A 27,935-nucleotide genomic window follows, 5' to 3' on the forward strand; every position below is an offset into this window, starting at 1 on the left:
CTCTGCGTCCGTCTGGTCCATTCAAGGATGGCCTGGAGCTAGAGTGGGATCCGGGGAGGGAACAGTAAGGAGAAACACTGATTTTTAAATCACATAAAGCCATAATTGAACTCCGATAGGTTGATGTCAGATAAGCTTGTCCCGTGTGCTGGTTTGAACGACGGCAGCAGAGCCAGAGCAGCGAGAAAGCGGGGGGCTGTGAAGGTGGACCCCAGAATCTGAGGCAGAATCTGGAGGGGAGGGGCCAGCTCCGGCCCAGGAGATGGTGTCGCACTGGACTCCTTTAGGAATGGAGCGGCCGCCCTCTCTTCTCTGGGGCCCTCCACTTCCGGTTGACTGCTGAGGCCCGCCCCATCCATCCGCTCCTTTAGTGCCTTGAATCTCATCCGCAGCAGCCCCTCCCTCCGTCTGCTGCCTCTGGCTCCCTCGTGTAACTCCCCACCCCGGCACCCCTCCTGAGACACACATTAAAGGATGCCCTAACAGCGACTTCCCAAGTGGTGCTTCCTCAGACACCGTGACCGCCACCGTGTCAGAGTCCGCTCCTCTGCTTCCCTCTTGTCGTCAGAATGTAAAGGGCAGGGATTGGGACTCGCGCCGCCTGCAGCCTCCACCCCGGGCACGCCGGGGATGTTGAGTGTGTTCGGTGATAACAGAGACAATAGACCAAAGGGGTGTGGTGAGCGGAGCTTTACCTTGCTTGTTCCAGATGGGATCCAGGTCTCGAGGGCAGACTCTGGAGCTGCTATCGGCCAGGAAGTCATATGTGCCTTGAAATGTCCACTACTTGAGTACCCAGCGTCTGGTGGGCCTGGGGTGCTGGGGGCCAACGAGGAAACTCGACTTTCCGGTGCCTGCCCCCCTCCCCGGCCCACGCACCATCGGTGGGTGTTCGCGACGAGATGCTCCATTCGCTGTTGGGTCCTTGCCAATTTTTCTTGCTTCTCGTAAGTTATTTATCAAGAGAAATCACTAATGGACTCTACTGGTTCGAGTGCTTCTGAACTGGATGACCGATCGCCGGTGTGTTTGTGTAATTAATGGCCATAATAAACTTCGATGAGTTACAAGTTGTGCTGTGGCTCGTCCAGTGGGTTTGCGAGGTGAAGATGTGGCTGCCTGGGGCGGGTGTGGAATCCCTTCAGGATCACGCTCTGCTGAGAGGCCTCTTTGATTCCTGTCCACAAAGCCTCATCTATCTGGCTGTCCTCTCTCGAGCTGCTGCCCTCCCCTGCGCCTTTGCCCTGGGGCTAGGCTCTGACGACCTTCCCCTTTTCTCTCCTACTCTCTGGTTTTCTTTCTTTTTTTTTTAAATATGAAATTTATTGTCAAATTGGTTTCCATACCACACCCAGAGCTCATCCCATTCTTCGGTGTTTTCTTTCACGCTGGGGGCCTACGTTTTTGCCTCTTCCTGGGCCAGAGCTTGGGCCATGCGAGGCCACAGGCTCCCACCAGGGGGCGTGCGGGGCTCAGCCTAGGGAGCCTGGCGTCGCATTCCTGCCACCCGCTTGGGGGACAGGGCCTGCCTGCTGTCGGCCTGGCCAAGACCCCCGGGCGGGGCCACGTCTTCCCTTCCAGGTTCTAAACGGATAGAGGGACGGTGGGGCACGAAACTGGCTGCTTACCGAGTGGTCTTCAGCCAGCGCCCAGCCTGCTCCCTCTCCGCCTTGAGCTCAGCGGGCTTTTTATCACGAGGGTTGGGAGGGCACCTCCCGCTTTCAGCAGTGAGGGCGGCTCCGGGGGAGTCAGGAGACCAGGCTTCCAGTGGGCCCTCAAGTCAGCCCTTCTGCTTTTCCTTCCCTGCAAAGTGCCAAGGACGGGCTGCCTGTGGACACCACGCAGGGATGCTGTGCATCGCCAGCATTGGATATTCAGCAGGGCCAAGTGACCTGCATGAGCTTGTTGGGTCCTTTCAACAGCGCTTGGAGCCCCAGATCTGAAGCAGGGGAGGGAGACTGCACGATGGGTGGGCCGGGGACCAGGTCGCCTAGCCCGGGGGTGCAGGGGCAGGACCCGTTCCCGGCTCTGACCGCCCGCAGGGGCTCCTCCACTGTGCGATGCCTTTGTGGTGTCCGAAGCCGTCCGCCTTCCAGAGTCACACTCCTGAAAAAAGCTCGGGGGATCTAAGCCCATGTTGAGAATCCCTGGGCCTCAAAGTTTTAGGGCCTTCCCCCACCCCCCATCTCCTGAACTCTGGCTCTGCCTTGCAGATGTCCAGGACTAGGGACACAGGACACCAGGGAGGGCTAGAAGACAACTTGGCTTTGTAGGAAGAGGCCAAAAATCTCACTCTGGCAGCACAATCTGGTCCCTGGCTTGGCCTTGGTCCCAGAGTCGCGGCAGGGAGGCGGCACCATTTTCTGAGGAAGGGCTTGATGGAGAGATGCTTCAGCTGGTCATCCAGGGCACGGGTGCCCCTGCTGCTCCTGGCCCTGCCTTCCCTGCAGGCCCTCCACACCTTAGATCTCGCAGAGGCTCACCACGCCTCTCCCCGCCCTGCATCTGCCGGGTGAAATCACCAGGCACCTTCCCCGCCCACCCACCGCAGTGGGCCTCCCCTGGCCGCAGAGCCAGCTGCCCAAGGACACACCCTGAGTGTCAAATTTAGAGCCTCAAAGCGATTCCTGGCTTCAGTGAGCAGGGCCCTTGGCTGAGTTAGCTGGGGCCAGGCCACTCGAAACGTCCGCTCGGCCGTCACGTTAGTCCCGTTCTGTACTCCCAGATCCTAGAGGCACGTCAACCTCAGAGCTAGACTTGTTCCTGTTTACTCACGGTGAGCTTTCCTCCGGGGCCTCAGTCTCCCAGACTCCGCTCGAGGAGGGTGTGCTTGAGCCGGGTCGCACACTCACACTCCCCCCCCCCCCCCCCGGGGGCGTCTCCGAGGCCGAGAGCGTTCCTACTCGACGGTCCAACCGAACAGGTAGATCTTTTTTGGAGTGCACCACCCAAGCCCGCCACCACTTGGAAAACGAGGTTTCTAAAAAGATTTTTATACTTCAATGCAGCTCCTTTGGTGGGGGGGGAGGGGGGGGCTGGGTGGGTTTTAAGCAGGCCATGGTTGTGTTGAGGCCGTGCACGGTGGCCAAGCTAGAGAGTCAAGAGCTTTTATCGCGAAAGGTGCCGGTCGCCCTGGAGGGACTGGGGGCGGGCTGCCCCAAGACGGGCACTTTGGCTTGCGGGCTATTTTGAGCTGAAGGCCATCAGACTCTGAGGGCTCCAGAGAAGCTTTTGCCCCGCCCTCTACTACATGGAAGAATCTAAATTGGAGGTCTTTCCAGAATAAGTGTTCTTGCCAGAGATAAATGTTATCTGAGCGACCCGTCTGTACGGTGGGGCAAACACCGATTCCCAAACATCTGCTCTTTTTATTGCCCGGCGAAGTGCAGTGCGTTCCTTCCCTTGAAGTCCCAGAGCCCTACCCCTTCTCCTGAGTTCAGAATGACACAGAGACCTCATGTGGTCCACGTTTGGGATTTCCATGTCTGCGTGGATGCCCCGTACGGATGCCGATTACGTTTGGTTTTCTCCCGTTGATCGGGCTCATGTCAATTTGGTTCCGAGTCCAGCTCGAAGGACCTCTGAAGAGACAGGAATTCTTGCTCCCCGACAGCCCTCCCAAAGAAGGCTCTCCGGTCCCTTTTGAGGAACCCCTCCCCCCCTGCCAAGTGTAGGAAGGTGACTGCGTGCCCCTGGTTCTGGATCCCCAGCGTGTTTGGGGGCAGATCAGAGAGCTGGGCTTGGCCACTGGGCTCTCACAGGACTCTGGGCCCTGGGCAGGGGAGGACGGGAGGCCTGGGTGGAAGGTGTTGGCAGGGCGCTGACTAGATTCTTCTGGAAGGCCAGTACCCCTGGCTCCCCTGATTCTGTGGGCGCCCCTCCCCCATATCCTTCTAGTAACTTCCTGTCGCCTTTTCAGAGTTGGCGTCTGCAGCTTGGACCGTAAAGAGCTTTTGCACCCAGTGAATACAGTGACAGATGGTGTGGAGGAAGGCCCCAGACCCAAGATGCCTTCTTAGGGGACCGGTGCCCCAGGGCTTAGCGGGGCCCCGCGCGGCCTCTGCCTTTACTGAATCTTCAAGTTCCCAGTGAGATGCCCCCACTCTCGCTCATCCTTCCTTTTGCTAAGGAAACCCAGGCACTCACTGCAGGGTAATGCGTGCACGTGTGCGTGTGCAAGCATGATCTCTCTCTCTCAAATAAATACACGTAAAAAAAGAAGTTAGGGCGTCTGGGTGGCTCAGTTGGTTAAGCGTCTGACTTCAGCTCAGTTTGTGACCTAGCAGTTTGTGGGTTCAAGCCCCACGTCAGGCTCTGTGCTGACAGCTCAGAGCCTGGAGCCTGCTTTGGATTCTGTGTCTCCCTCTCTCTCTCTCTCTCTCTCTCTCTCTCTCTGCCCCTCCCTGGCTCATGCTCTCTCTCTCTCTCTCTCAAAAATAAACATTAAAAAATAAATACATAAAAGATTAAAACAAAAAAAAGTTAACTGTGATTGGGTGAAACCACTACAGCTTTGAACTTCAAACTGCTGTTGGAAATAAAACCCCAAATCGGCTAGGGATTTCCTAGGTGTCCCCTTTGTGCCAGGCAATGAGGTGGCACTTTGGGCTTGGCAGCCAGCGGCCCCAGAGATCTAGTGTTCTCTGTTAGGGAAGACGTCTTGGAGCGGGGGTGGGGGGAGAAGCGGGGGGGCGAAGGGTGGCCGCAGAGGGAGGGTGGCGATGGGCTCCGAGGCAGGTGGCAGTTGCGGGCCACACAGTGGCTTCGTTTAGGGTGTGAAGTCCTCTGACCACAACAGCCACACCGATGTCCCCGGAGGGGTCCGGGGGCCGGACCCTGGACAGAGGATGTGAGCCCCCCTAGTTCTCAGGAAGTAGAAAAGCTGTTATTTACAAAGAACATATTAAACATCCACTGGAGAACTGAGCCCCCACCCCCACGGCAGAGAGGCGCTTCCTTGTTTGTCCTCACTGGGGGCAGAGTCTGAGGACAGAACTGATTCCTCTCGGCGCTGCTCCCCGCGTGTCTGTCTCTGGGCTCTGCCTTTCACGGCCCCCGCACTCAGAGGTGCAGCCGAGCTGTTTTGGGGGTCCTCACTGGGCCAGGCTCCCGCGGCATTCGGCGGCAGGGACGTGGGACATGTCGGAAGGCACCCTTGCCTCGGTCCATTTCCTGGTTCGGGGGCAGAAATAATTTCCAAGGGGCGAATGCAGAGTGTTCCGGAAAAAGGTCGGGCTCTTGCCGTTCTGTGCCTGGTGCTGGTTCTGTGGGGTGAGAAGGGAAGGAAACCTCACACCCTGGAGATGGTTCAGGGAGGTGGGGGGACGGGCCCCAAGCCCCCGATCTGATGGCAGGGACAGAGGGGTGTAGGTCCATCAGGAAGTTCACAGGGGCTCCTTTGGGTGGCCTTCTCAGATGGACTTTAGGAGGAGGTGTTAAGGTCAACGATCCTTCTTCCATAATTGCCAAATCAGCGCCCATCCCCTAAATTGTTAACGTTATCCTCTCTCTCCACAGGAGTCAAGATGTGCCGAATCCCCCGCTCTGGACGGGCAGGGTGGGCAGGAAGGGAGGGACGGAGGGCCGGGGAGCCGGGCTCACCTTTCACAGCCTCTGAGCCCCGTGCAAATCGTAGTCACTGTCGGAGGAGTTATCGGGCTGGGTGGAAACACGATGCAAGGCCCCTTCCAGAGCTGCAGAAAGAACAGAGGCCATTTGCAGCAGGCTCTATCCCCCCAGGCCACAGAGAGAAAGAGAGAGAGCCCAGAAGCCCGTGGGGGTTTGAAGATCACAGGGGCTTTATGAGCTGGTGGCTGGACAGTCCCGGATCTGTTTTGATCAAATCAGCCAGCATTCACTAATGATACTGAACTCCAGGCTCCCTGGGGCTTAATTGTTAGTGCCAGTCAGGGAGCATTCGATACAGGGCTCCTGCAGGCCGCAGATAGCTCTGTTCTGCCTCGAAAGAATCCGAGGGGCCTCGTTTACCATCCGGCCCTCAAGGCCCCGCAGAGAAACAGGCCTGTTAGGTCACAGCAGTGCCGCGGTTAATGGCATCCCCAGCTTCTTCTTCTCTCTAGTTGAGTGGCTCATGGTCTCCGGGGGGACAGCTCAGGCCTGTTAAGGCCGTATCCCTTCCGTACCCTGCTGTGACCACTGTCAAAGGTTCAATCGGAGCGCCCCCCACCTCCCGTCCCCGGGGAGGGGACGCTTCTCTGGGCCTTCGCATGACCTGTGCTCCCACCTGCCTTCATCCCCGGAAGCATCGGCCGCTGCTCACCTGGGCAAGCAGAGATGTGAGAGTTCCTAGGAGGGTGACTGTATTCATTCTCCACGTGTGACACTGCGGGGTTCTCAACCTGGGACCGGACGGTGGCCGTGTGGTTGCGATGGAAAGACACTGAACAGGTGCAGGAGATGGTGTCATTAACCTGGCTGCTCTGTCCTCTTCCTCCTTCCCCACAGGGTCCCAGAATTTCTATGGCACCCACAGCTCCTGGGATGCATCCCTCCACTCCTTTATTCCAGGGCGGGCTCACGCTTGCAGGGGTCAGACTTTTAGAGCAGCTGGGGGTTGACCAGCAATCTGATTGGCGGGAAGGGCCTTCAGCTGGTCAGTTAGTCTTTCATCAAACATGTATTAAACAGGGAACTGGAACACAAGTGATAGGGGCAGATGCAGTCCCTCCTCTCCTGGAACTGAGGGCTTTGTCTTGTAAAACAAAACAGAACAGAACAAAAACCCTCCACAACACAGAGCCTTCTTGAAGGATCTGACCCTCGGCTTGCAAAAGGGAAGGAAGAACATGGAGTGGAAAATGGGAGGGGGGCCATAATTCCATCCGTTAGGGCGGTCTAGGAGAGAGGATGAAGAACGAGGGTAGAGGATGGGCTAGCTGCTTCAAAATGTTTTAACACTGGCCTTTTAAAGTTGTTCCGTGATAAAGCTAGCTTGGCCAACCTTTCTTGCAGAAATGCCCGTTAAGGTTCTGATAAGTCCTGAAATAAAGAACCAACTCTAATTTTGCTTAACTCCTCCACTTCTAAACCTATGTGATCGTGGAGTCCTCCTTTCGGAGCACCACCTGTTCACACCTGGTGACCACAGCCCCACCTTAGGTGAGCACGGTGGAGGTCAGAGGCCTCAAGTAGCTGCTGGCTCCTCCCTCTGTGGTCAGCAGTGAGCTGTGACCCCTGTGGACACTGGCTGGGGCTGAGGGAGGACCTTGCCTCTGGGGACACTTACTGTTCTGGTTCATTCCTGTCGGGCCAATCCACTGGCGCTGCTTCTTCTGGCGGACTGGGCGACAGACAGGAAAGGCACGTGAGGACAAGGGCTGGGCAGGGATCGTGGGAGGGAAGGATGGGGGGAGGGAGTGGAGAAGGGAGGCAGGTGCAGCTGAAGGCAGGACTGCTGAACTTTGCCCCCTGTGAAGTCTTTCAGGGTCTCAGTTTTCTGACTTGCTCAGGAGGGTACCTGGACCAATCTCATGCTGAAGGAGCTTGTCTAGGGGCTGCTTCTCCAAGAGAAACAACCACAGGGCTTTAGAACCAGAACCTAGGAGGGCGCTGGGGACCTGGCCAACACTGTACCCCTCCAGGCCTTCTCTTTTCAGCCTCTCTAATCTCGCTTCCTGTCCCTGAAGAATTTTCTCCAGAGTTCTGCAAGGCTAGGATAACAGCCCCCTAGATTCACGACAATCGCCCATTAGATGGATGAACAAACTGAGGCTCAGAGAGGAAGCCGCACACTCAGCATCCTGTGGCCGCCAGGGGGTGGAGCCAGGCCTGGGACCGGAGGCTGGGGGCGTGCCTCAGTCTGAAGAATGGCCACGCCCTCCCCCAGCGTGCGCCGATCAGCACTTCTTACCATGTTCCTGACTTTCTCTTTCTGTTCCTATGGGCAGGAGAGCGGTGGGGCTGGGCGGGGCTGGGTGGCTAAGCAGAGGTGCCCTCCCGCCCACCCGGCTCCTCTTAAAGGGGCTTGAAAGGGAGGGCGTTTGGGGCGCCCGCACCTACATTTCTTCACCAGTTTTCGGTAGGCATGAGGGCCGCACACGACCAGCAGCACGGCCAGGAGCACAAGGCCCAGGATGATGCTCATCACGGTGCCTGCGCCCGGGCCTGCTGGGTTTGGGTCATGGCCTGGGGGAGACAGAGACGTCAGGGCGGTCCTGCCCGGGGTATCGGAACTGTAGGCTCAGAGAGAAGCCACTGGCCACTTGGCTCCCCCGCCCCTTCTGTACCCCTGCCCTTCCCACTTGCTGCTTGCAGTAATTCACCAGCTTGTCCGGAAGGCAGTTATCTACTCCTCCTCCTCTCCCCCCTTTCTCGAATTCTCTGTTACCCATTCATCTGTCCCCCATCTGCCATCCAGCAATTCATCATCCAGCTATCATCTGCCACTCTTGTTATCAACTATTCAACTTCCTACCCTTGCCCATTGCTTATAAGGGATCACCTTGCCATCATATTCTAATTGCCATCCATCCCTCCCTCCCTCCCTCTCTTTCACGCGTTATTCTATTACCATTTCTCTCTTGCTTTTCTATCTTCCATCCCGGAAGAGTAGGAAGATAGGATGAAAATTCCCTAGTTCATTGTGGTCAGTCTCCTATGTGCCGTTCACGTTCACTGCTGTCTGAGCACAGTCACCCCTTCTCCCCCATTTGCCACCTCTCCATCCTTTTCTAGGGCTCCGGGGCTCCTGGATCCTGTCCTTCAGAAACATGCTCACTGACTAGGTTCTAGAGAGAAAACCCACCGTGGGCCGTGGCCAACTCACATGTGACAAACACCCTCCTACAGTAGGCTTTTTTCTCTTGAAGCTGATAGCACTGGGACAGCTTCTCCTGGGGACAGAAGAGCCCATGGGAGGTCTCGATGGCGTCCAGCACCCGGTAGGAGTCGACGCTGCCGCACTGCAGCTCCTGGCACACCTCCTCCCACCGCGCCGTGCCCTTGGGCCGGGGGCCGTCGCACAGGACTTCCCACTGCTTGCCCTGGCGCACCTCCACGGACCCCTCACACAGGCTGCGGCGTCCCACCAGGCGGCTCTGCACCTTGGGCTGGAAATCTGGAGAGGGGACGCAATGGAGGTCAGGTGGGAGGTTTGGAGGGAGCTCCCTCGGCCCCTGGCCTACACGCCCGGCCACAGGGGCCCCCAGGTCGCTGGCCAAGAGGGGGCCCCGGCAGAGCCCAGCTCATGGGCGGCTGGGAGCACCTTTCTTCCTGTCCTTCCCCCCTTCTTGCATCTTCTGGCATTTCCCCCATCAAGCTCTTTCCCTGGCACCTCTGGGCAGCGGCCGGTAGCTATCTGGAGGCGTGCGGGCGTGCAGCGCTTTCAGGGGAGAATCTGGCGGAGGGGAGACGCCCGTGGCAAATGCGGGAGGGAGTCGGCGCCCGAGCTGATGGAGGTAAGAGAGGAGCAGCGAGAAACAGGCTCCTCCTGGGTCCACTTCCCTCTGGGAACCATTCTCATTTTCCTGCTGCTCCTTGGGGGAGGGGGCCAGGTGGGAGTGCTTTTCCCGAAAGGAGAAACTGAGGCCCGGGATGGGACAGAACCCAGGAATCCTCTGCCCAGCCTCGAGGGGTGGGCTTTCATGAAAGGGCCTGGTCCTTTCAGAGAGAGACACCGAATCCATTTCTGCTTGTCAGGGGGGGTGCCTGGGGTCCACTGCCGGGGTCCTCAGCCGAGGCCCCCCTGAGCCGAGGCTCAGGGTAGAGTGACTTGTGATCTCACCGGCTTGGCCAGTTTCCATAGCAACATCTGTCTTCAAGGCCCCAGCAAGTGTTCTATTTAGAAAAGCCATTCAAAGGCAAGGCCTCTGGGTCTGTTTTGCAGGCTGTAGCCTGCTGGAGGGCAGGGGTGGGTGGGGCTGAGAGCCAGACCGGTTTTTTTTCCCTCATCAGGCCAGGAAACCCTGGGCCTGGGGTGGGGGTGGGGGGCGTGGAGGGGGCAGCTTCTACCTGGAGGGGCAGTGTTTTCACTCTTTCACCATAAGTATCCACCTGGGCTGGGGGTGGGGAGGTTGGCGGATGGGGAGGGGAGGGGTGGGGGTGGGAGCAGGTCTGCTAATGGGATAGCCCAGTGGTCCAGGGCAAAGCTTCCTAGATTCATGCATGCACCTCCCGCCCCGCCCAAGGACCCTGCTGAAATGCAGATCCGGGTCAGTCCAGGACCGCACTTTAGGCAGCCAAGGCTGAGACAGGTGGGGGCCTGGAGTGACACCGCTGGAGTAGAAATCCCAGCTGGTGCTCTGGGATGCTGGGCAAGACATTTAACGTCTCTGAGCCTCAGCTTCCTCATCTGTAACGTGGGCACAATAGCAGCCACTTCCTTGGGTTGTTGTGAAAATGAACGAATGTCCTGGGAGCGTCCCTGGCCCCATGTGAGTGCCGGGGAGGTATGACTTCTTACAGTCTGGACTCCACTAGAACCCTCCGGGGATGGGAACCCACCGCCTCCCAAGGCGTGCCAGGATTATTCTCAATCTGACCTGCGGTCCTGGTTTTGGGGTCCCCTAGGCCTCCCTCTTTGGTCTCCTCCCTTCAGCCACGTCGGATACCCAGGCTTCTGGTTGCCCTCCGTGCAGGAGCCTCCGCAGGAAGCTGTCGGAGGACCTGCTCTGGTCTCTCTCTGCCTGCTGTGCCTCGGGGACCTCCCACTTGTCACCACCACTCCACCCTCTTCGGTCTCTGGGATTTACAAACTCCCCTCCGGCAAGGCTGCTTACCCTCCAAGCGCCCCGTCTGCTCTGGTCCTTGGCACAAGTCACAGCTCCCACCTAAAACGCCCTCTGTGCTCTGCTCCCCCCAAACCCATGCTCCTCTCCTCCTTCCAAACCTAAGGGAGACCTGGCTTCGTCCTGGAAGTCCTGCTGACCCCACCTTCCTGAGCGGCCGCCATGCCAGCAATGCATTGGGCTTGTTCGGTGTCACTTTGCAGGGACTCCCCAGGCGCTGGGTGTTGAGTTGCAGCCTCCCCACCCGGGCCTCTGTTTCCCTCCCGTTCATAGTGCCCAGTGCCCTGTGCTACATGCAGGGGTTTCCAGACACAGGCGTTGACTGACCGTCTGGGGGCGCCCCGTCCGGTCCTCACCGGGACTCACTCACCAGAACAGACGATGGCCAGAGCTTGGCCGCCCTCACGGGGCTGGACTTTACTGAAGCACTGCTCCAGGGAGGTACAGCTCGTGTTCTGGATCTTCCATCGAATTGGCAAGGGCCTGCTCTCCTCTGGGTCTTGGGCCCTGGAGGTGTCCTCCTCTGGCAGATGCTTCAGGAAGGAGCCACACTGGAGGGCCTCACAGATACGGTTCTCCAGGTCCTGGGTCTTGTCCTGCGCCTCGTAGCTGATGGCACCACCCCGGCTGCCCCAGTAGAACTCCACGACGCCGGCACACCGCAGGCCCCCGGGCCCTGCCACCAGCTGCAGCCTGGGAGGGGCTGCGGGGGGAGACAGAGGGCAGCAGGCCTGAGCTCGGCGGGGCTGGCAGTGGGGGCTTCCTTGCTCCCGGCCCTTTGGCTCTAACACAGGGACAAATGGAAGACTGGCCGACAGCCGTGGGAGGTGGTGAGGCCGCATATTGCACGGGACAAACACGAAGCCTTTCCACGTTTGTCTGAAACTCAAAGGCAACTGGGCATCCTGTGTTTTCATTGGCTAAATACAGCACCCTGCCCCCAGGGACCTCAGAATCCTCTTACCTGTGGGCTGCGGAGTGGTTGTGGGTGGGGGGGTCGTGGGAGGAGGTGCTGTCCTGGGCGGCTCTGCAATAAAACACACTCTGGTGAAGGAGGGACAAGAGCCCTGGGGAGGGAGGACTGGAGGTTTCAGGGAGAGAATGTGGGATCGGGGGGGGGGGGGGGGGGGGGGAGCGCTGGGAGCCCCTGGCAGTTTTGAGAAAGACCTGGAAGTCCGGATTTAAGTGCCACTGGCCCCGTTAAGCCCACTTGCCCCACACGTTGTCTCTAGGCCTCCTGTGGGGCGGGCAGCACCAGCCCATTTCACGGTGAGTACAATGAAGGTTAAGAGGAGACCTTAATGTTAGCAATCGGCAGAATCCGCTTTTGGGCCTCCTCCCTCCCACCAGACAGGTGCTCCCTCCCCCAAGCCCTCCCCCTCCAGTTCCCCAATGGTGTGTGTTTCTTTGGGGGGGGGGAGGTTATTGTCAATCAGGAGCTCCCTTCCGCCTGCCTGCTCAGGCCCCAGATCCCAGGCCCCGGGGCAGCCTCCTCGGGGCTGGTACGCAGGCCGAGCACACTGTGTGGCCGGCTAGTTACCCACCCAGGCAGATCAGGCCCAGAGGGTCCCTCTGGTTTGCGTTGCTGAAGCTGCAGTTGGAGAAGGACCCCACGAATCCATGGCAGGTGATCTGGTTCTTGGGACTGTTGAAGTCAGGGAAGTGGGCAAAGGCCACGGCCTCCCCGCAGGACAGCAGGCGGCAGAGATTCGAGGCCTGCTTGGGGTCCTCCCAGTGGTTCGGGTTCTTCCCCCAGCTCCGGCTAGACACCGTGTGCCACGGTTTGTTGTTCTTGAAGGAGACCTCCAGCTGGCCCTGGCAGTGCGAGTTGGAGCTTGTCAGTCTCACCCGGAGCCCTGGGGGGTCAAAGAGGTGTATGCGGGTGGGTCAGGATGGGAAGGGCCCTCCGTAGGGGACCCCTCACGGCCTTCACTCCACCGGGTTCCCATGCCCAGCCAGGCTGGCTTCTGATCACCCCCCCCCCCCCCCCCCCGGGGCTGCCTGCCTTGATCCTGGGAGCTCCGTCCTCTGGGGCGCTGCGGGGACTTCCCACACACTGGGGCGGTCCCCCGAAACCGGACCCCAGAGGATGGGGCTCGAGACCTCGGAGCCGACGCGAGCTCGGAATGGCAGGTTCTCAGCCCCCGTTCTCCAGCAGGATCGCCCCACTCCTGCAAATTCTGTTTCCATAGAAATAGGGCCTGGCACCCGTTTTGATTTTTCTAACTTTTAAATCAATTTTGTGAACATGACTTAGACCCAGTGAAATGCACTCATTTTAAGGGCACTTGCTCAATGGAATTTGACAGATGTACAGCCGCGTGTAAGCACCACCACGCTCGAGTTGCAGCCCGTTGCCGTCACCCGGAAAGTTCCCTGGTGTCCCTTGTGCAGTCAGTTTCCCTGAATCCCGCCTCGGGCGACCACCGATCTGCTTTCTGTCGCGAAAGAGGAGTTTTGCCTCTTCTCAGACGTTATGTAAGTGGACTCGTTACCGTGTGTGTTTGCTTTTGCCGTTCTGTGTTTTTTGTCTGGCTTCTTTCTCTCCGTGTTTGCGGTTTCTCTGCATCCTGACATGTCTCACCTTCCTTTCTATTGTGGAATAGTGTCTCACTGTGTGGCCAGGCCACTGTCTGTGCATCGAGCTGCCAGTTGGTTGCGGTGAACAAAGCCGCATGGAACATTCCTGAACTGATGTCTGTCTGTAGGGGCACGTGTTCCGTTTCTCATGGGTGAATACCTAGGAGTGGAATCGTTGGATGATAGGTAGGAACACGGAGGGTGTGATTTTATAAAGCTCCGTGAGAGGGAGAATAAGGGTATATATTTGCTTCTGCGTAGATTCTGAAAAGGGAGACAAGAAAGGAATCCATGTGGCCGTCACCTGGGGTGTTAGGGTGAGGGAAGGACTGGGCAGATGGGAAACAGAAATGGAAATGAGATTCTTCACTGTAAGTCTTTTTATATTTTTAAAGTTTTAAGCCAGGCAACTGTATTACCCTATTCAAGACTTTTTTTTTTTTTTTTTTTTAATGTAAAAAGATTTTTCCAAGTGATTGGGAGGTAGAGATTTTCCCTGGTTGGAAACTTCTGGTCAGGCTGCCTTTTTCTTCTAGGCTTGGGGAGCAGAAGCACGGGGCTCGCTAGGGCTTGCCAAGGTCACTAGACTAGTTAGAGACGAAGGGGACTTGTTCCAACACCTGATATTGGCAAGATATCCTGAAGCTTTCCCTCCAGCGAGCAGACTAACTGAATCCCCACCAGGGAACAGATTTTTCTCCCCATTTTATAGGTGGGGAAATTGGGGCTTATAGAGGACAAGCCACTTGCCAGAGCTCACAGCTAGGATGCCTCTGTAGTCCCGCCAAGGCCCCTGCGGCCCCTTCTGGTTGCACATGGCTTCGTGAGACTCTAGCCACGTTTCTCCCAAAATACATTCAGCATGATGTTATCTTAGGAGATGTGAAAGCGTGAGGTCTGGGGTGAAGCGAATCTGAGAACTGCTGAGTTAAAAAACAAAAACATTTAACAGGTTTCTTCCCTGCAGGACTTCTCAGGGGCTTTCCTAGCCGGCACACTGGTTCAGTCTCCAGTGAGTGACAGGATATTGCCTACCTTGTATCCAACATGTTCCATGGAACCTTGTTTGGGATACACTAGCCTCTTAAAGTCCAACCTCGAAGGCAGGGCATTCGACCTGCTTTACAATCTTGTGCCGCCTTTCTGTGCGCCCTCGGCTGCAAATACATTTGACCGGGGAGATCCGGCAGGACTGAGAAGGAAACAGGACTCTGCAGGGTGCATTTATGGGCCAGTATGTTTTCTCTGCATGGTGAGTGGGTTATAATGATAATTATCATGAGGACTGGCATTTTGTATGGTGCCTTACGGCCATCGAGGGCATCCTTCCGCACATGGGCGTCTAAGTGTGTGTGTGTGTGTGTGTGTGTGTGTGTGTGTGCTGGGGCTCGCTCCCTCTGCGGGGTGGGGTTCACCCTGGCAGGTCCCCCTACAGCCTGATGGAATCACAGCCCCGCCCCACCCCCAGTCACCCCCTGCTCCAGGCCTCTGTATGGCCCTTCCTTACCTGAGTTCTCCACGTTGGGCCCTCCCAGGCAGGAAGTGACTGCAGAAAGGAGAGAGGAAGATCAGGATGTGGAACCTCCTTCCTGCCAACCCCCCCCCCACCTTACACCCTGAGCACACAGCCTGAGCAGTGGCCTCTTCTGCGCCCCCCAATATGGGGTTCAGAGGCAGAGAGTTTCATACTACACGTCAGAACCCCTAGGAGGGTCGTGAAACCAATTTTGTGGGTTGCAACGGTCAATTTTTTTTCCTGTTTTTAAACTTTTCTTTTATTTTTTTATTTTAAAAAAAAATTTTTTTTTTTCAACCTTTATTTATTTTTGGGACAGAGAGAGACAGAGCATGAACGGGGGAGGGGCAGAGAGAGAGGGAGACACAGAATCAGAAACAGGCTCCAGGCTCCGAGCCATCAGCCCAGAGCCCGACGCGGGGCTCGAACTCACGGACCGCGAGATCGTGACCTGGTTGAAGTCGGACGCTTAACCGACTGCGCCACCCAGGCGCCCCTAAACTTTTCTTTTATTTTTTTTATTTTTATTTTTATTTTTTTTAATTTTTTTTTTCAACATTTATTTTTGGGACAGAGAGAGACAGAGCATGAACGGGGGAGGGGCAGAGAGAGAGGGAGACACAGAATCGGAAACAGGCCCCAGGCTCTGAGCCATCAGCCCAGAGCCTGACGCGGGGCTCGAACTCATGGACCGCGAGATCGTGACCTGGCTGAAGTCGGACGCTTAACCGACTGCGCCACCCAGGCGCCCCTAAACTTTTCTTTTCAAACGAACGTCAGTAACATTGATTTGCCTTTAGTGCACAGATCTAGAAATGTTAACACATACATAGATCCGTCTGATCACCCTCCTGGTCAAGGTAATATTTCCATCGCCTCCCAACGTTTCCTCGGGCTATCCCCTTGTAGCAACATGCAGGCTTACAACCGTTAATTTCTTAAAAATTATTTAGTAATAGCAACCATCAAATCTTGGCAAACTGAAGTGAACTAGAACAGAGAATGACTGTGAAGATAGGGATCACTTCTTAGTGCATTCGGCTGCACCATAAAACTGTCGCGGGCGTTGCTTTCAATCTAAAAAAAAAAAAAAGTTCGAAATTCAGGGGCACCTGGGCGGCTCAGTCGGTTAAGCGTCCGACTCAGTTTTGGCTCAGGTCGTGGTCTCACAGTTCGTGGGTTCAGGCCCCGCATCGGGCTCTGCGCTGACAGTGTGGAGCCTGCTTGGGACTCTCTCCCTCTCTCTCTGCCCCTCCCTTGTTGGTGCTCGCTCGTGCACTTGCTCTCTCTTTCTCTCTCTCAAAAGTAAATAAAGCCGTTAAAAAATAATTTAAAAAAAAAGCTTGAACTTCCTGGTTGTAGAGAACCAGAGAAATGACCCAGAATGGGCAACCCGGGCACCATTTGTTACTTCTTAGTCTCCCCATGGCGGGATAGAAATGACAGTGATTTATTTTTAACAGCTCCCAGCTTCCAGAGGAGGAAGTCGAAGCTCAGAGAGGTTGGGGCTGGCTCAACGTAAGGCACAAAGGGGTCAGGGCCACTGTCCCAGCGAACACGGGTCTTAGGGATCTGGCCTCCCCTCTGGTGTGGCTCCTGCCCAGGCACGTTCAACGGTAACGTGGGCCAGTTGGGACATCGGGCCTTCTCCCAGCCCCTTCTGACTGCAGAGTGGGAAGCTCATGGAGCAGCCTGTGGCCAGTTCATCTGTGGCTGCCGTGGAGGTTTGATTTGGGCCGGCAAGGGACGGAGTGGGGGGCACGCTCGTGTGGCCTCAGAGCCCACCCCCCGGGTTTGCCACTCAGGGTTGTCAGGCATGAAGTAGGTGTTTTGATTTCCATCTGCCTGACTCCCGGACTTGCTTTCTCGACTGGGATCCAGGGTCACTACTTTACAGAGCAAATAGTTCCATTTAAGTTGCTTTGGGGAAATTACTGTCGGGTGTTAAAAATGTGTTTTGGGCGCCTGGGTGGCTCAGTCGGTTAACCGTCTGACTCTTGACTTAGGCTCAGGTCGCGATCTCACGGTTGTGAGTTTGAGCCCCGTGTCGGGCTTACTGCTTTGTCGGTGCAGAGCCTGCTTGAGATCCTCTGTCCTCCTCTCTCTGCCCTTCCCCGCAGACCCTTTCTCTTTTTCTCAAAAATAAGTCAAGATGAAAAAGAAACATAGGTGTGTTTAAAAAAGCCTGTTTTTGCCTGAGTGTTCCGGAGGCAGTGGTAGCATTTTAAGGGAAGACGTGCCCCAGCCAGCCAGCCCTCTCCCCGCAACCAAGACCCCTTGTGATAAAGCCGTCACGGCACCGTGATGCTCAGGGCTGGTGTCACCGCTGGTGGAGCTGGTCAGGCCTGGGGAGGACGGCGGGCCTGCCGGGGAGGAATGGCTGCCTGTCTGGGATGCTTGGAGAGCCAGAGAAAAGGGGTCTCACCACTTCTCTCTCCCCCTGGACACCGTCATATTCCCAAGGTCACCACAGTCAACATCCATTAGTAACAGAAGCGAACAATTATTGAGCACCTACTGTGTACTCAGCACTCAGGGTGGTTCCTTACGGACATCATTATTAATCTCCCATACGGCTCTATGATACGAGTTGAATCCAATCATGGTGCAGATACTGGGAGAGGGGAAAATGCTTTGTCCAGGCAGATACTGCCAACAACTGGATTCAAACTGTGAGTTTGCCTTCCGAACCCATGCTCTCTGTCACCTAGTTGTGTCTCCAAAGTGCCACGTTTGGGGATGCGGAGATGAACGTGCCCAAGCCCCTGACCCCGAGGTGCTGGAACCCTCAGACATTGAATCCTCTGTGGGGAGGGGGTGGACCAGACCATTCTTGCAGATCTTACACAGAATGGCCCAGGCCCTGCTTAGAGAACATTCTTGGGAAAGACTGAACAAGCTAGAGAACCAAGTAAAGTCCCTAAATACTCTGCTGAGGAAGGGCGTCTAGGTAGCCCAAGGCTTTGTCTCTCTCTGGGTGCCTGATGTTCTCAGTAGGGCAGCATTTCCTGGCTCGTCCCTCATCCGGGCATCCGTATACATTAATTCTCTCAAACTTCACCATAGCTCTATGCAGTAGGCATTATCATTTTGATCCCCATCTTATGCGTGAAGAAATGGAGAAAGATTGGCCAACTTGCCAAGCCGCTGATGACTGTTGGGGCCGGTTCTCCAAGCCAGGCCATCTGTCACAGACTCTGCGCTCTTGACTGCTGGGTCACACTGCCTCCCCTCCCTTCAGAGGGAAGGCTGTGACAGCCTGCCCCGTGTTTCACCAACATCCTGCATGCTTCGGGATGTGCAAACCTGATGAGAGGGAATGGACTTGAAATTCCGTTCAGTTAGTGAAACGTGCCATGGGGAGGCTTGTCCACGAACTTGCTCTGTGACCTTGGCCAGCCTCTCTGGACTTGGCTTCCTCACTGTAAAATGAGGAAGTTAGACTCCACGATCCCTCACCTTCCTCTCGGTTCACACCTCTCTGATCTATAATCTTTAGTTCCTGGTGTATCTCAGTGGCTGGCAGGGGGCCAGGCAGAAGCGGACGCTGAGATTCTGTGTGTCCAGAGACAGGTTCAGGTTTATCATTGTCCATGACATTTTTTTTCATTCTTTTAGCTGCTTCCCACAGGGGTCCAACAACTTCCTTCCCTGGGACCCTGCAGACTGTGCTCAGGTTCTCCTGAGACCCTCTGGGGCTGCGGCTTAGCCGGCCCCCCGCCTGCAGCCTGAGGCCCAAGGCTCTATGGCTGCAGAATCTGCAAACAGAAGCCTGGAGCCCCGGGAGACCATGAGGGACGCGAGGCATGGACGCGTGGTGTCATTTCCTAATCCGCCATCCACAACTACAGCCGAGCAGCTGGGGCCAGGACTGAGAATCCTCCAGAGGCCCCTTCCCTCCCCTGTCAGCCTTCCCTCGGAGCCCCACTATTTCGGGCTTGGAGTGGCCGAGCCCAGGCAGAGCGCACGGCTGAGAAAGTCCGAGAGAGAGAGAGAGAGAGAGAGAGAGAGAGAGAGGCTACGTTTTCGCTCTCCCGGCCCCTCTCTTCATCTCCACATTTGCAGAGCGAGGCACCCTACTGTCACCCCGTGTCTGGAGGGCCCCCGCTTCAAACACATGATGGGCTCTGCAGCGAAGCACATGAATTTTCACACTAGGTAGGACGCGCGAGATTATAAATAGCCCCCCGTTTGTTCAGGTCAGGATTTGCCCCAAGGGCGTTTTCCAGAAATCTACAAAGGTTTTTTTTGGGGGGGTTGGAATTGCAGATGCACGTTCGTGGGCCTGTGTTAGCGGTTCCACTTGGCGGTACTTAGCAGAGCTGGGACTGGGCCCAGGCTGGCCAGCCCCGGGCTCACTCACAGGCCCTGCCGGGACCCACGCACATTTGTCTTTGCAGCCACCATACGCTGGCAAAGCAGTGGAGGCATGGCGGCAGGGTCCCAGGGAAGGGCTGGGACACCACGGACCGTCACAGTGACAGCGAACGTCGATGGAGCTCTGACCTCGAGCAGACCCCACCTCCTCTCGACAGCCTCACTGAAGGGGGCCGTCACCACCCGGTTTCCCGGATCAGCCAGCGGACGGACTTCGTGGGGCTTGGAGGTCCGATGCTCCATTTTGCCATAAACAACGATTCCCTCGAATAGTCCACACACGACTCACCGATTTACAGCAAACAACACACGTTGGGCTGCCTTCTGGGGGCGTTCTGGATTTTTCTTCCTTTTGTCCTCTGATGAGAGGCTGACTTGGAAGGTCAGAAGCCCCCCTTTTCTGAAATGACGCTAATCAGTGGAGCCGTGTCTAACCCGAGTCTGTATCAAGGCTTCAGGGAAACAGAGATCACAAAGGCCCCCAATTCCGTTTCTCCATCGAGCACCGGACGAAGTGGTTGGTTTTTGATCAGGAGTCTTTTTATGTGCAGAACGTGGAGAGTCACACAGTTTGTGCCAGAAGAAGCCTGAGGGACGCTTCCCGCAGAAGAGACAGCAGATTCGGGCCTCTAATCCCGCGCAAGGGGCCTGCGCCGTCCCACCCGGCACATGCCGGCCGATCGCCGGCAGGACGACAGGCACGGTCTACACTGTGATCGCTCTCTCGCTGGTGGCCTGCTCTGTCCAACTGAATTTGCCTGAATTTCATGCCACACATGCGTCTCCAAGGTGACAGCGACAAGCCCTCCGTTTTGTTCAGAGCTTCGCACGTCCCAGAGCTTTTTTGTACCCACAGCCCCGTGAGGACGGGCCCATGCTCATTCTCATTTTTTTTCAGATCGGGAAACTGAGGTTCAGAGAGGTTGAGCGACTTGCCCAAGGGCACACAGCTTGCTGATGGTGGGGTCAGGACAAGAAATAACATCATCTTCGCTTGATAAGGCCCTATGGGAATCTGCCACCGGGAGAACCAGGACCCTGCTTACCCCTGGCGTACAGATAGGGGAAACTGAGGCCAGTGAGGGAAGGGCTCACTCTAGATACCTCCGTGGGAGTCTGTGGTGGTGCAGGACCCTTTTAGCCTCTGCCAACCACCACCAATTCCCTACCCTGTCCCACCGCACCTGTCCCAGCTGTACCCCAAGGGAAAAGGGAGTCTCAGCGTCCCTGTGGGAACCGGATGTGATGTTGATGGTGGTGGTGGTGGCTAGGGAGGAAGTGATTCAGGGCCCTCATCCCTCATCATCCCTCAAAACCCCAAACCAGAAGTCTTTTTCTGGTGCATTTGGCGGGAAGGCATTTGCAGCCTTTATGGGTCTCTCTTAGTGCGAATTCGTGTTTCACTGAATGGGAACATGGGTGTTGCCCGAGACCTCGTTGGCGTGCAACAAGCGCCCAGCACACACACGGTATGACCTGCGATCTGGAAGATTCTGAGTTCCCAAATGATCTGGCCCGAGGCTTGGGATAAGGGTGTGTGGACCTGGGAAGGTGAGGGGGACCATTCCTTTCGAGGGCACTTATCCCACTTCCTCTTCTACTCTGCCTGCACGGCCCCTCCCCACCAGGCTGGGTGCCCACAGGCCCGTCTGCCTGGATCGTCCTCACCAGTCCCACCCAGTGTGAACACTCACTTCCTACAAGCATTTGCCCAAATATTATCTCCTTGTGAGATGCACTGCCCCCTCCCTGGGTAAGCACAACCCCCTCCCCCCAAACTGCCCTGCAGCACTCCCAATCCCCCAGCCCCACCCCACGCATGACTTCCCAGCACCCGGGCCATCACTGGTCTTCCCATCACACCCCGACTACTATCTTGGATCCACCAGGGAAGGGATCTCGATTGTTCAGTTGTGTCCACAGCACTTAGAATAGTGGCCGGCATATAGTAGGTGCTCAATAAATCCTTGCTGTCTAAATGAATGGATGAGCCACCTTTAACAATTGCATTGTCCCTTAAGGTGGGCACAGTCGTCATCCCCAATTTTGAGATGAGGAGGCTAAGATTCTCGTGTTCTTGTCATCTGTGAGTGGCCCGATAGAGATCAAACTGCAGTCTGCGTTACTCCAAAGTCCCACAGGCCTTCACACACGCGCACGTGCACACAACCCATATGCACACGAGGACGCACACAGCACGCTCGCACGGGTTCATACACGCACCCACAATGCGTGCGCACACACGGAGTAGGTGACCCATCAATTTTATCAGGCAGAGTTGAGGTCCCTCCTCGGTCTCTGTGGGGAAAACCCTGCTGAGGTGTTGGCGCTGGACAGAGTGACCGGAAGGGCCAGGGACAGCCCCTGAGCCCCCAGGTCCCTCTATTCCCTGGGAAAAGAAGCTGGCCGTTTGCTTTGCTCCCAGAACTAGCAAGACCCTCAGCCTCCACATCGTGGATCCGCGGACCGGGCAGCCTGCTTGCAGCTAGAGCCCCTCTCCCCTCCTCTCCCATGGATGCCCAGCCCCTCTTGGGCCTGTCCCGACCATTGCCTGTGCCCTCGCCAACCCCTGGGCACACTTCCCTCTTTTCTCTGCCCGGCTGGCTCTTTCCTGCATCTGCTTGGCCACTGAGTCTCAGCTGTTGTTTCCTTCGTTGTACTTAGCACGAGCTCTAGAAACTCGGGAGTGTTTGGGTGCTCTTGTCCAGGGCTGGCTGTCCCTAGTGCGTTTACACAGAGCTGGACACATGCTGGATGCTCCATGAATATTCGTAGATGGAGAAACGAAGGCGTGAATAGTCTGTGCAAAGGGACTGGGGAAGAGAAAGATCGATGGCCAGGCTAGCGTCTGGCAAGACTCTGCTTCCCCAGGTCCTCCATCACCTTGTTTCCTGCTGACTCGACCCTGATGATGATGATGGTCATGATTACTACGACCATCAGTGCTTGCTGGGCACCTACTACCCTCTAACCGACCTTCCTACCAAAAGCCCTACGTTCATTGATTTGTTTAATCCTGATAAGTCTCTATGGGACCCCTGCTCTTTTATTATTCCCATTTTGCAGAGGAGGAAACTGAAGCTGACAGAGTGGTCCGAGGCCGCCCAGCTGGCAAGTGGCGGACCAGAATTCAAACGGCAGAGCCCATGACCTTGCCATGCTTCAGTGCTGGTGGCTGGGCTGGACCCTCAGGGCTGCCTCCGCCCTCCTCCTCCTTCTAGGTGAGCCCCAGGCAGTTTGGGGTTAAGGACAACGACAGGAGGGAGCGGCTGTCACTGTCACCCCAGGTGTACCGCGGGCATCTTCATGCCCCAAAGGTCCCCAAGTTGCTGGCACAACCTTGAAGGCCAGCCAGGAGACGCAGCACCCCCAGGGGTCTGGTGGTGGGGCGTCTCCTCCTGGAATGGCTCAAAGGGTATGTGTGCTGTTTGCCCCCAGCCCCAGCTCTGGCCCTCGGGGTCCCCTGCCCTTGGTGCTCATATCCGCAGGTGGCAGTTACGTTTTGCCGCCATTTTCCTACTTGTGTGAGTGGCTTTGGGGTGTCTGTGCTCTTCGGGGACAGGGAGCCTCCGTGACAGCAGGAGCGCTGGGCCAGGGTCGGCTCTGCTGCTCACTAGCGCCGTGCCCTAGGCCTGCCTCTCGGCTTTTCCGGAACTCAGTTTTCCTGACTGTAAAATGGGGGCAACGGGCCCGCCTACCTCACAGGCTGTTGTGAAGCTTACAGAAGAAAACGACTTTACGCGTCTTTTGCAAGCTGTGACCCACCAAACGATGGGAATGTTTACTACCCACCAGTTCACACAAACACACACCGGGAACCATGAGCTCCTGGGGTTCCAGATGGTTCCCATACTCCCTGTGATGGGGCTGCCTCTAAGTCTCCCTGGCTCTGGGCTCCACGGGGCTCCACTGGGCTCAGGGAGCTGCCCGATCCTGCCAGGACCTGGCCCCTTGATGGCATTCCGATGGGAGACCCATGGAGCAGGGTCCCTCCCCCAGCCCCAGCTGGGAGCCTGGCCAGCCTCCCTGCTCCAGTCGGGTCAGAGGCCACAGGTCAGGGACAGCTGAGGGACCTCGGGGTCCATCCTAGGAATCCTCAGGGCCAAGGAAGCCCCAGCAGCAACTCAGGAGGGTCCCACCTCCCTGGGGACATCTGCCCTGGGGACAGGAGGCATGGATCTCTTGCAGTTTCATGTTAAAAAGTGCCATGTGAGCCTGTGTGTGTGCACATGGGCCATCGTCCGTGTGCGGGGGGAGGTAAACCTACATTTGGAGACCATGTCTGGCCCGTGAAGACACACACACACACACACACACACACACACACACAAACACCCCTACTTACACATACACACATTCGTACCTACTCACACACATATACTCAAACGCTACGCCCCAGCCTGTCTGGGAGGGCCTGAGGCTCCCTGCTCAGGCAGGCCATGGTCCCCGCGTCCTTTCCCTCCAAACTGGGAAACCGCAGCCCCCTCCAGTTCCCACCTGTCCCGTAGGCAAGCATCTCTCTCGCCCCACGGTAACCCCCAAACCCTTGAGAAGGGGGGCAGACCTCGTCCAGTTTACCCCCTGCTTTTCATAAATGGGGAGACCTCCAGCTTCTACCCACTCCCTCCCAGCAAACAGGAGGCCCCAGACTCACCCATCCCTCAGCTCCTCAGAGGCCCCGGGGGGCTTTCACAGTGGCCCAAGAGCGGACCCAAGTGCGTGCTCACGCCCTGGCTGGTGGGCCTGGCTGGGGCTCCCCTGGGACAGAGCGAGGGAGACTGGCACCTAAGGGTGCATGTCTGACACATGCCCAGCTGTGTTCTCAGAGGCGGCCCCCACCCTGCCTGGGCCCACTGTGCTCGGAGCATCATCAGAACTGCCCAGGAGACCGTGAGTCCCCGTCCCTTGTGCATCCAGGTAAAAGGTGGGCACTCAAGGTTGGGGGGGGGTGGTGGCGGTCCAGCTGCAGAGGACGCTCGGGCCAGATGGGCACTGGACGACTTGATTTCTGGGCTGAGAGTCTGATGGGGCACGGGTCCCACCTGAAAGGGTGCGGGAGCGAAGCAGAATGGGGGACGTGCGGTGAAGGGATGGGGTGGGGGGGACTGGCAGTGCGGCCTCAGCCCTCCCTGATGCTCCAGAGAGGTGCCATGTGGGCCTGAGTCAGACCAGAGCAACAACTGGCATCTTCTCCCTTGCACCCCTGAGTCCCAGTACCCGGTACATGCCCCAGGCGGGGTACTCACCCAGCACCCCCAGCAGGTACAGGGCGGCCAGTGGTGGTTGCTGAGACCCCATGGGCGCGGCCTCCTCCTGCCTCAGCCTCGCCAAGCTCGGCACCTGTGGGCGAAGGGTGTCTGGTTCCTGGGTCTCCCTCTCAGGGAGGAGGGGTGGGGCGGGCCGGCGCGGGCAGGGGTGGGACAGGGGAGCAGGCAGCGTGGGGCCTGCGTCATCCGTGTTTGAAGTTGAACTGTCAACTTCCTCCTGGCAAAACCATCTGCCCCAGTTCGAATGGCGGCCCCGGCCCCTGCCAGCTTCCTGCCTGAGGCGCACCGGGCTGGGGCCGCGTCCCCCCACCCGACCGCAGGACGCCGGGCCAGGCTGCGGGCCACACCGCCTGGCGGGGGTGCCACGGTGTTGGGGAGCTCTCGGCCGGGCTGCGGAGAGGGAGGAGGCCTGGCCTCCACAGAGGGGAGGCCCGAGGGGGGACTGAGGGGGCGGGGGACCAGTCCCCGAGGCAGGGGTCGCATTGAAATGACACTGAGCTGCGCTAGGTGGTGAGCAGGGGAGGTTGGGGCGGGGGGGGGCCCACATCGGTTCCAACCGCAGGCACAGCGGTGAAAAACCAGAGGAGGCCCTCGGCCTCCCCTTCCTGGGGATGAGGTGGGAATTTGAGGTGACTCCCCCGCAAGAAGCGGGTCCCTCCACGGACGCTGGGCTCGCGTCGGGCTGCGTGCGTGTGCATGTGAGTGACCGCCGTGTCGGTGCGTGTGATCTCCACGTCAGCGTGCGTGCGTGCGTGTGCGTGCGTGTGCGTGCGTGTGCGATCGCTAGGTCAGTACGCGTCATTTCCATGTTGCGATGTGGCTCCCACAAGTGCTGGAGTCAACCTTTGGCCTGTTGGGGAAGAGGCAGGGTGGCTGGGTTTCTGCAAATTATCCGGTTGGGGGGGGGGGGGTTGGGGAGAGGGGGCGGCGGGACCGGGCGCAGGGAAAGGGCCGCAGCACCCCCCCCCCCCCCCAACCCCAGGGGCCTGGGCCGGGTTCAGTCCCTCTGCACTCCAGGGCGGGGTAGACCCAGACCCAGGCTCCTCGGGGCTTCTTGTACCTGAGCCCTCTGACAAGGTTCAGAGACACAACACGGTTGACCGTGAAGAAGTGTGACCTCCCCTCCACACCCGTCCCACCCTGCTCCTGCTGGGCCCCCTCCTTCTGTGCCCTAAGATTGCTCCAGCAGCTGCTCTGACACCTGCCTGCTCCCCCCCCACCCCGCCCCCACCGTCCCTCATTCAACACCGTCCTTGTCTCCTCTCGGAGCATTTCAGGTGCTTTGTATCCGCTCCTCGGAGGCAAGAATTGAGGTCCGGGTCAAAGGCTGAGGACCCCCAAGATAGTCGTGATGTGGGGGACACACTGACCACCTCATACAGCATTCAGAGGGACCCCTTCCCCTCCTCAGAGGTGACTCTGCATTAGCATCAGCTAACCCTTCCAGGGCCTGCCCCCTGCCCTCACATCCTTCCTTCCTGTCCTGTGACTCTGGAAATCCCAGAACTTTTATTCATTCATTCGGCAAAATTTTGCCCCGTGCTACCCACCAGGGACGCAGAGGTGAAGGAGACAGAGATGGGCCCCACTCTGCCCACCGAGGAGTCCGAGGGCCCCTCTGGAGAATTTTTCTCTTAAAGACTCCATGTTTAGAAAGCTTTTATTGGTGGGGCGCCTGGGGGGGCTCAGTCGGTCGAGCGTCCGACTCTTGGTGTCGGCTCCGGTCATGATCTCACGGTTCGTGAGTTTGGGCCCCGCATCGGGCTCCGTGCTGATGATGGCTCGGAGTCTGTTTGGGATTCTCTCCCTCTTTCTCTGCCCCTCTCCTGCTTGTGCTTGCTCTCTCTCTCAAAAATAAAACTGAAAAAAAAAAAAAGAAAGAAAGAAAGAAAGTTTTTATTGGTCACACTCGCTTCACGTCTTAAGTGGCCCTTCACACCCTGGGTTACCACACTCCGCTTACATGACTGCACTTTGAAAGGGACAAGGGATTTTACTGAGCATCTAAGTGAGCCTGGGTGTGGTCTCTTTTAGTCTTCCCGGCCTTCACGGGGAAGTGGGTGGAGTTTTCTATTTCACAGAGGAGGAAACTGAGGCTCAGAAAGCAATGCACTTGGCCTCGGGAGGTCAGACTTAAGATCTGAACCCACGTTTCTCCGTCTTCAAAACTTTTCTACTCCCCGCCACCCCCACGTACCAAAAGCAAAGAAAACAAACAGAAAATTTGACTTTTTATGTGATCCCTGAGTCTTCATTACAGACAAGTCCGTGGGTTCTAATCCCTTCTGTTTGTTTTCTGGAAAGTTGGAGGCAACTCCGGGGCCCCTGAGGCTCGGTTCCTGACCCATCCCAGTGAAAGGGCACCTCCACCCAGCCCAGTGGGCCACCTCCCCTGCCCCCCTCTCGCCCTCCCTCTGGGTGCCCAGCCCCCGAGAGTTGCCCCTCCTGCCTCCCAGGCTCACAGTCCCCCATCAGACCCCAGATCCCAGGTGGGAGTTTCCTGTTCTCAACATCGAACTTTCCATGACACAAGAGGAAGTCAGCTGAGCTGGGGCTGGGTTTTCCAAGCAGCCCAGCCAGGCGGGCGGGCGGGCGTGGAGGCCGAAGGGGCAGGGAGGGGGTTAGCAGCCCTCAGGGCCCGGTATCAGTACCTCCTCGGCCTCTGCCAGAGAGGCGCCTGCCTGTGCTGTCCTGGCCCACACCAGGTAACCCCCGGGGGTGCGCATGCGTCTGTCAGCCGGGCTCTGCTACTCCCCAGCGCCCCCAGGATTTGCCCTCTTGCCAGTGCAAAGGGGCCACTGGGGCCGCCTGGGGAAGGGGGAGGAGCTGAGCCCTGGGAGGCAGAGAGGGGTGGCTGGAGGAGAGGAAGGAGGCCCAGGAATGTGCCTGGTACCTAGTAGGACCTCAGTGTTTGCTGAATGAATGAATGAATGAATGAATGAATCTGTGCAATGGTTGCCAAAGACCTTGGGATGGCCTGGTGGCCAGGGGAGATGCCTCTGCCCGGTGATGGTGGGACGAGCTCTCCAAGCATTTATTTGTGAAATGACTCGGTGACCTGAATCCTTGAAAACCTGTAGTTGGCAGCTTGGAGAAGGGGGTCCCACTGAGAGGATCAGGCTTTGCAGAAGGACACCCCGCCCCCCACACCAGGAAGTACATCCTTTCCCGCGGGCTTTGCTCCTGCTCAGTCAGATCATTGGTGGGGGGTTGGGGCTGGAGGAGGGAGAAAGTGGGGCATGATAAGATCAGATTCCGGTTCTGGATGGGCAGCTGAGGGGCACGCAGGTATGGCGGAGGGGCCCCGGCCCGGGCAGGTGCCAGCGTTCAGATTGCCCCCGGTTGCCAGGTGGGTGCTGAGGGCCTCGGATGACTTATCTGTAAAATACGGGGTTCGATGATCCTGAGGCCGGTTCTCTTGTTCTAGGAACTCCCCAGGGCTGCGTCAGT

At 57.5% G+C, this 27,935-nt stretch overlaps 1 protein-coding gene across 1 annotated transcript; it reads right to left on the reverse strand.

Annotated features, from left to right (window-relative positions):
- Positions 1–4,863: 4,863 nt before the first annotated feature.
- CD5 (CD5 molecule) lies at positions 4,864–24,610 on the reverse strand. Its single transcript, XM_086677263.1, has 11 exons — positions 24,465–24,610; positions 14,833–14,871; positions 12,290–12,601; positions 11,710–11,772; positions 11,116–11,448; positions 8,786–9,076; positions 8,020–8,145; positions 7,247–7,300; positions 6,281–6,400; positions 5,602–5,693; positions 4,864–5,264 (listed from the first exon to the last, which is right to left on the reverse strand). The coding sequence occupies exons 1-10, from the start codon at positions 24,514–24,516 to the stop codon at positions 5,605–5,607; spliced, it is 1,479 nt and encodes a 492-aa protein (XP_086533389.1). The 5' UTR covers positions 24,517–24,610; the 3' UTR covers positions 4,864–5,264; positions 5,602–5,604.
- Between the last annotated feature and the right edge of the window lie 3,325 nt (positions 24,611–27,935).

Source organism: Puma concolor, chromosome D1 (genome assembly GCF_028749965.1).
Source record: "Puma concolor isolate L17-30 chromosome D1, mPumCon1.1.hap2, whole genome shotgun sequence".
Classification (NCBI taxonomy): Eukaryota; Metazoa; Chordata; class Mammalia; order Carnivora; family Felidae; genus Puma; species Puma concolor.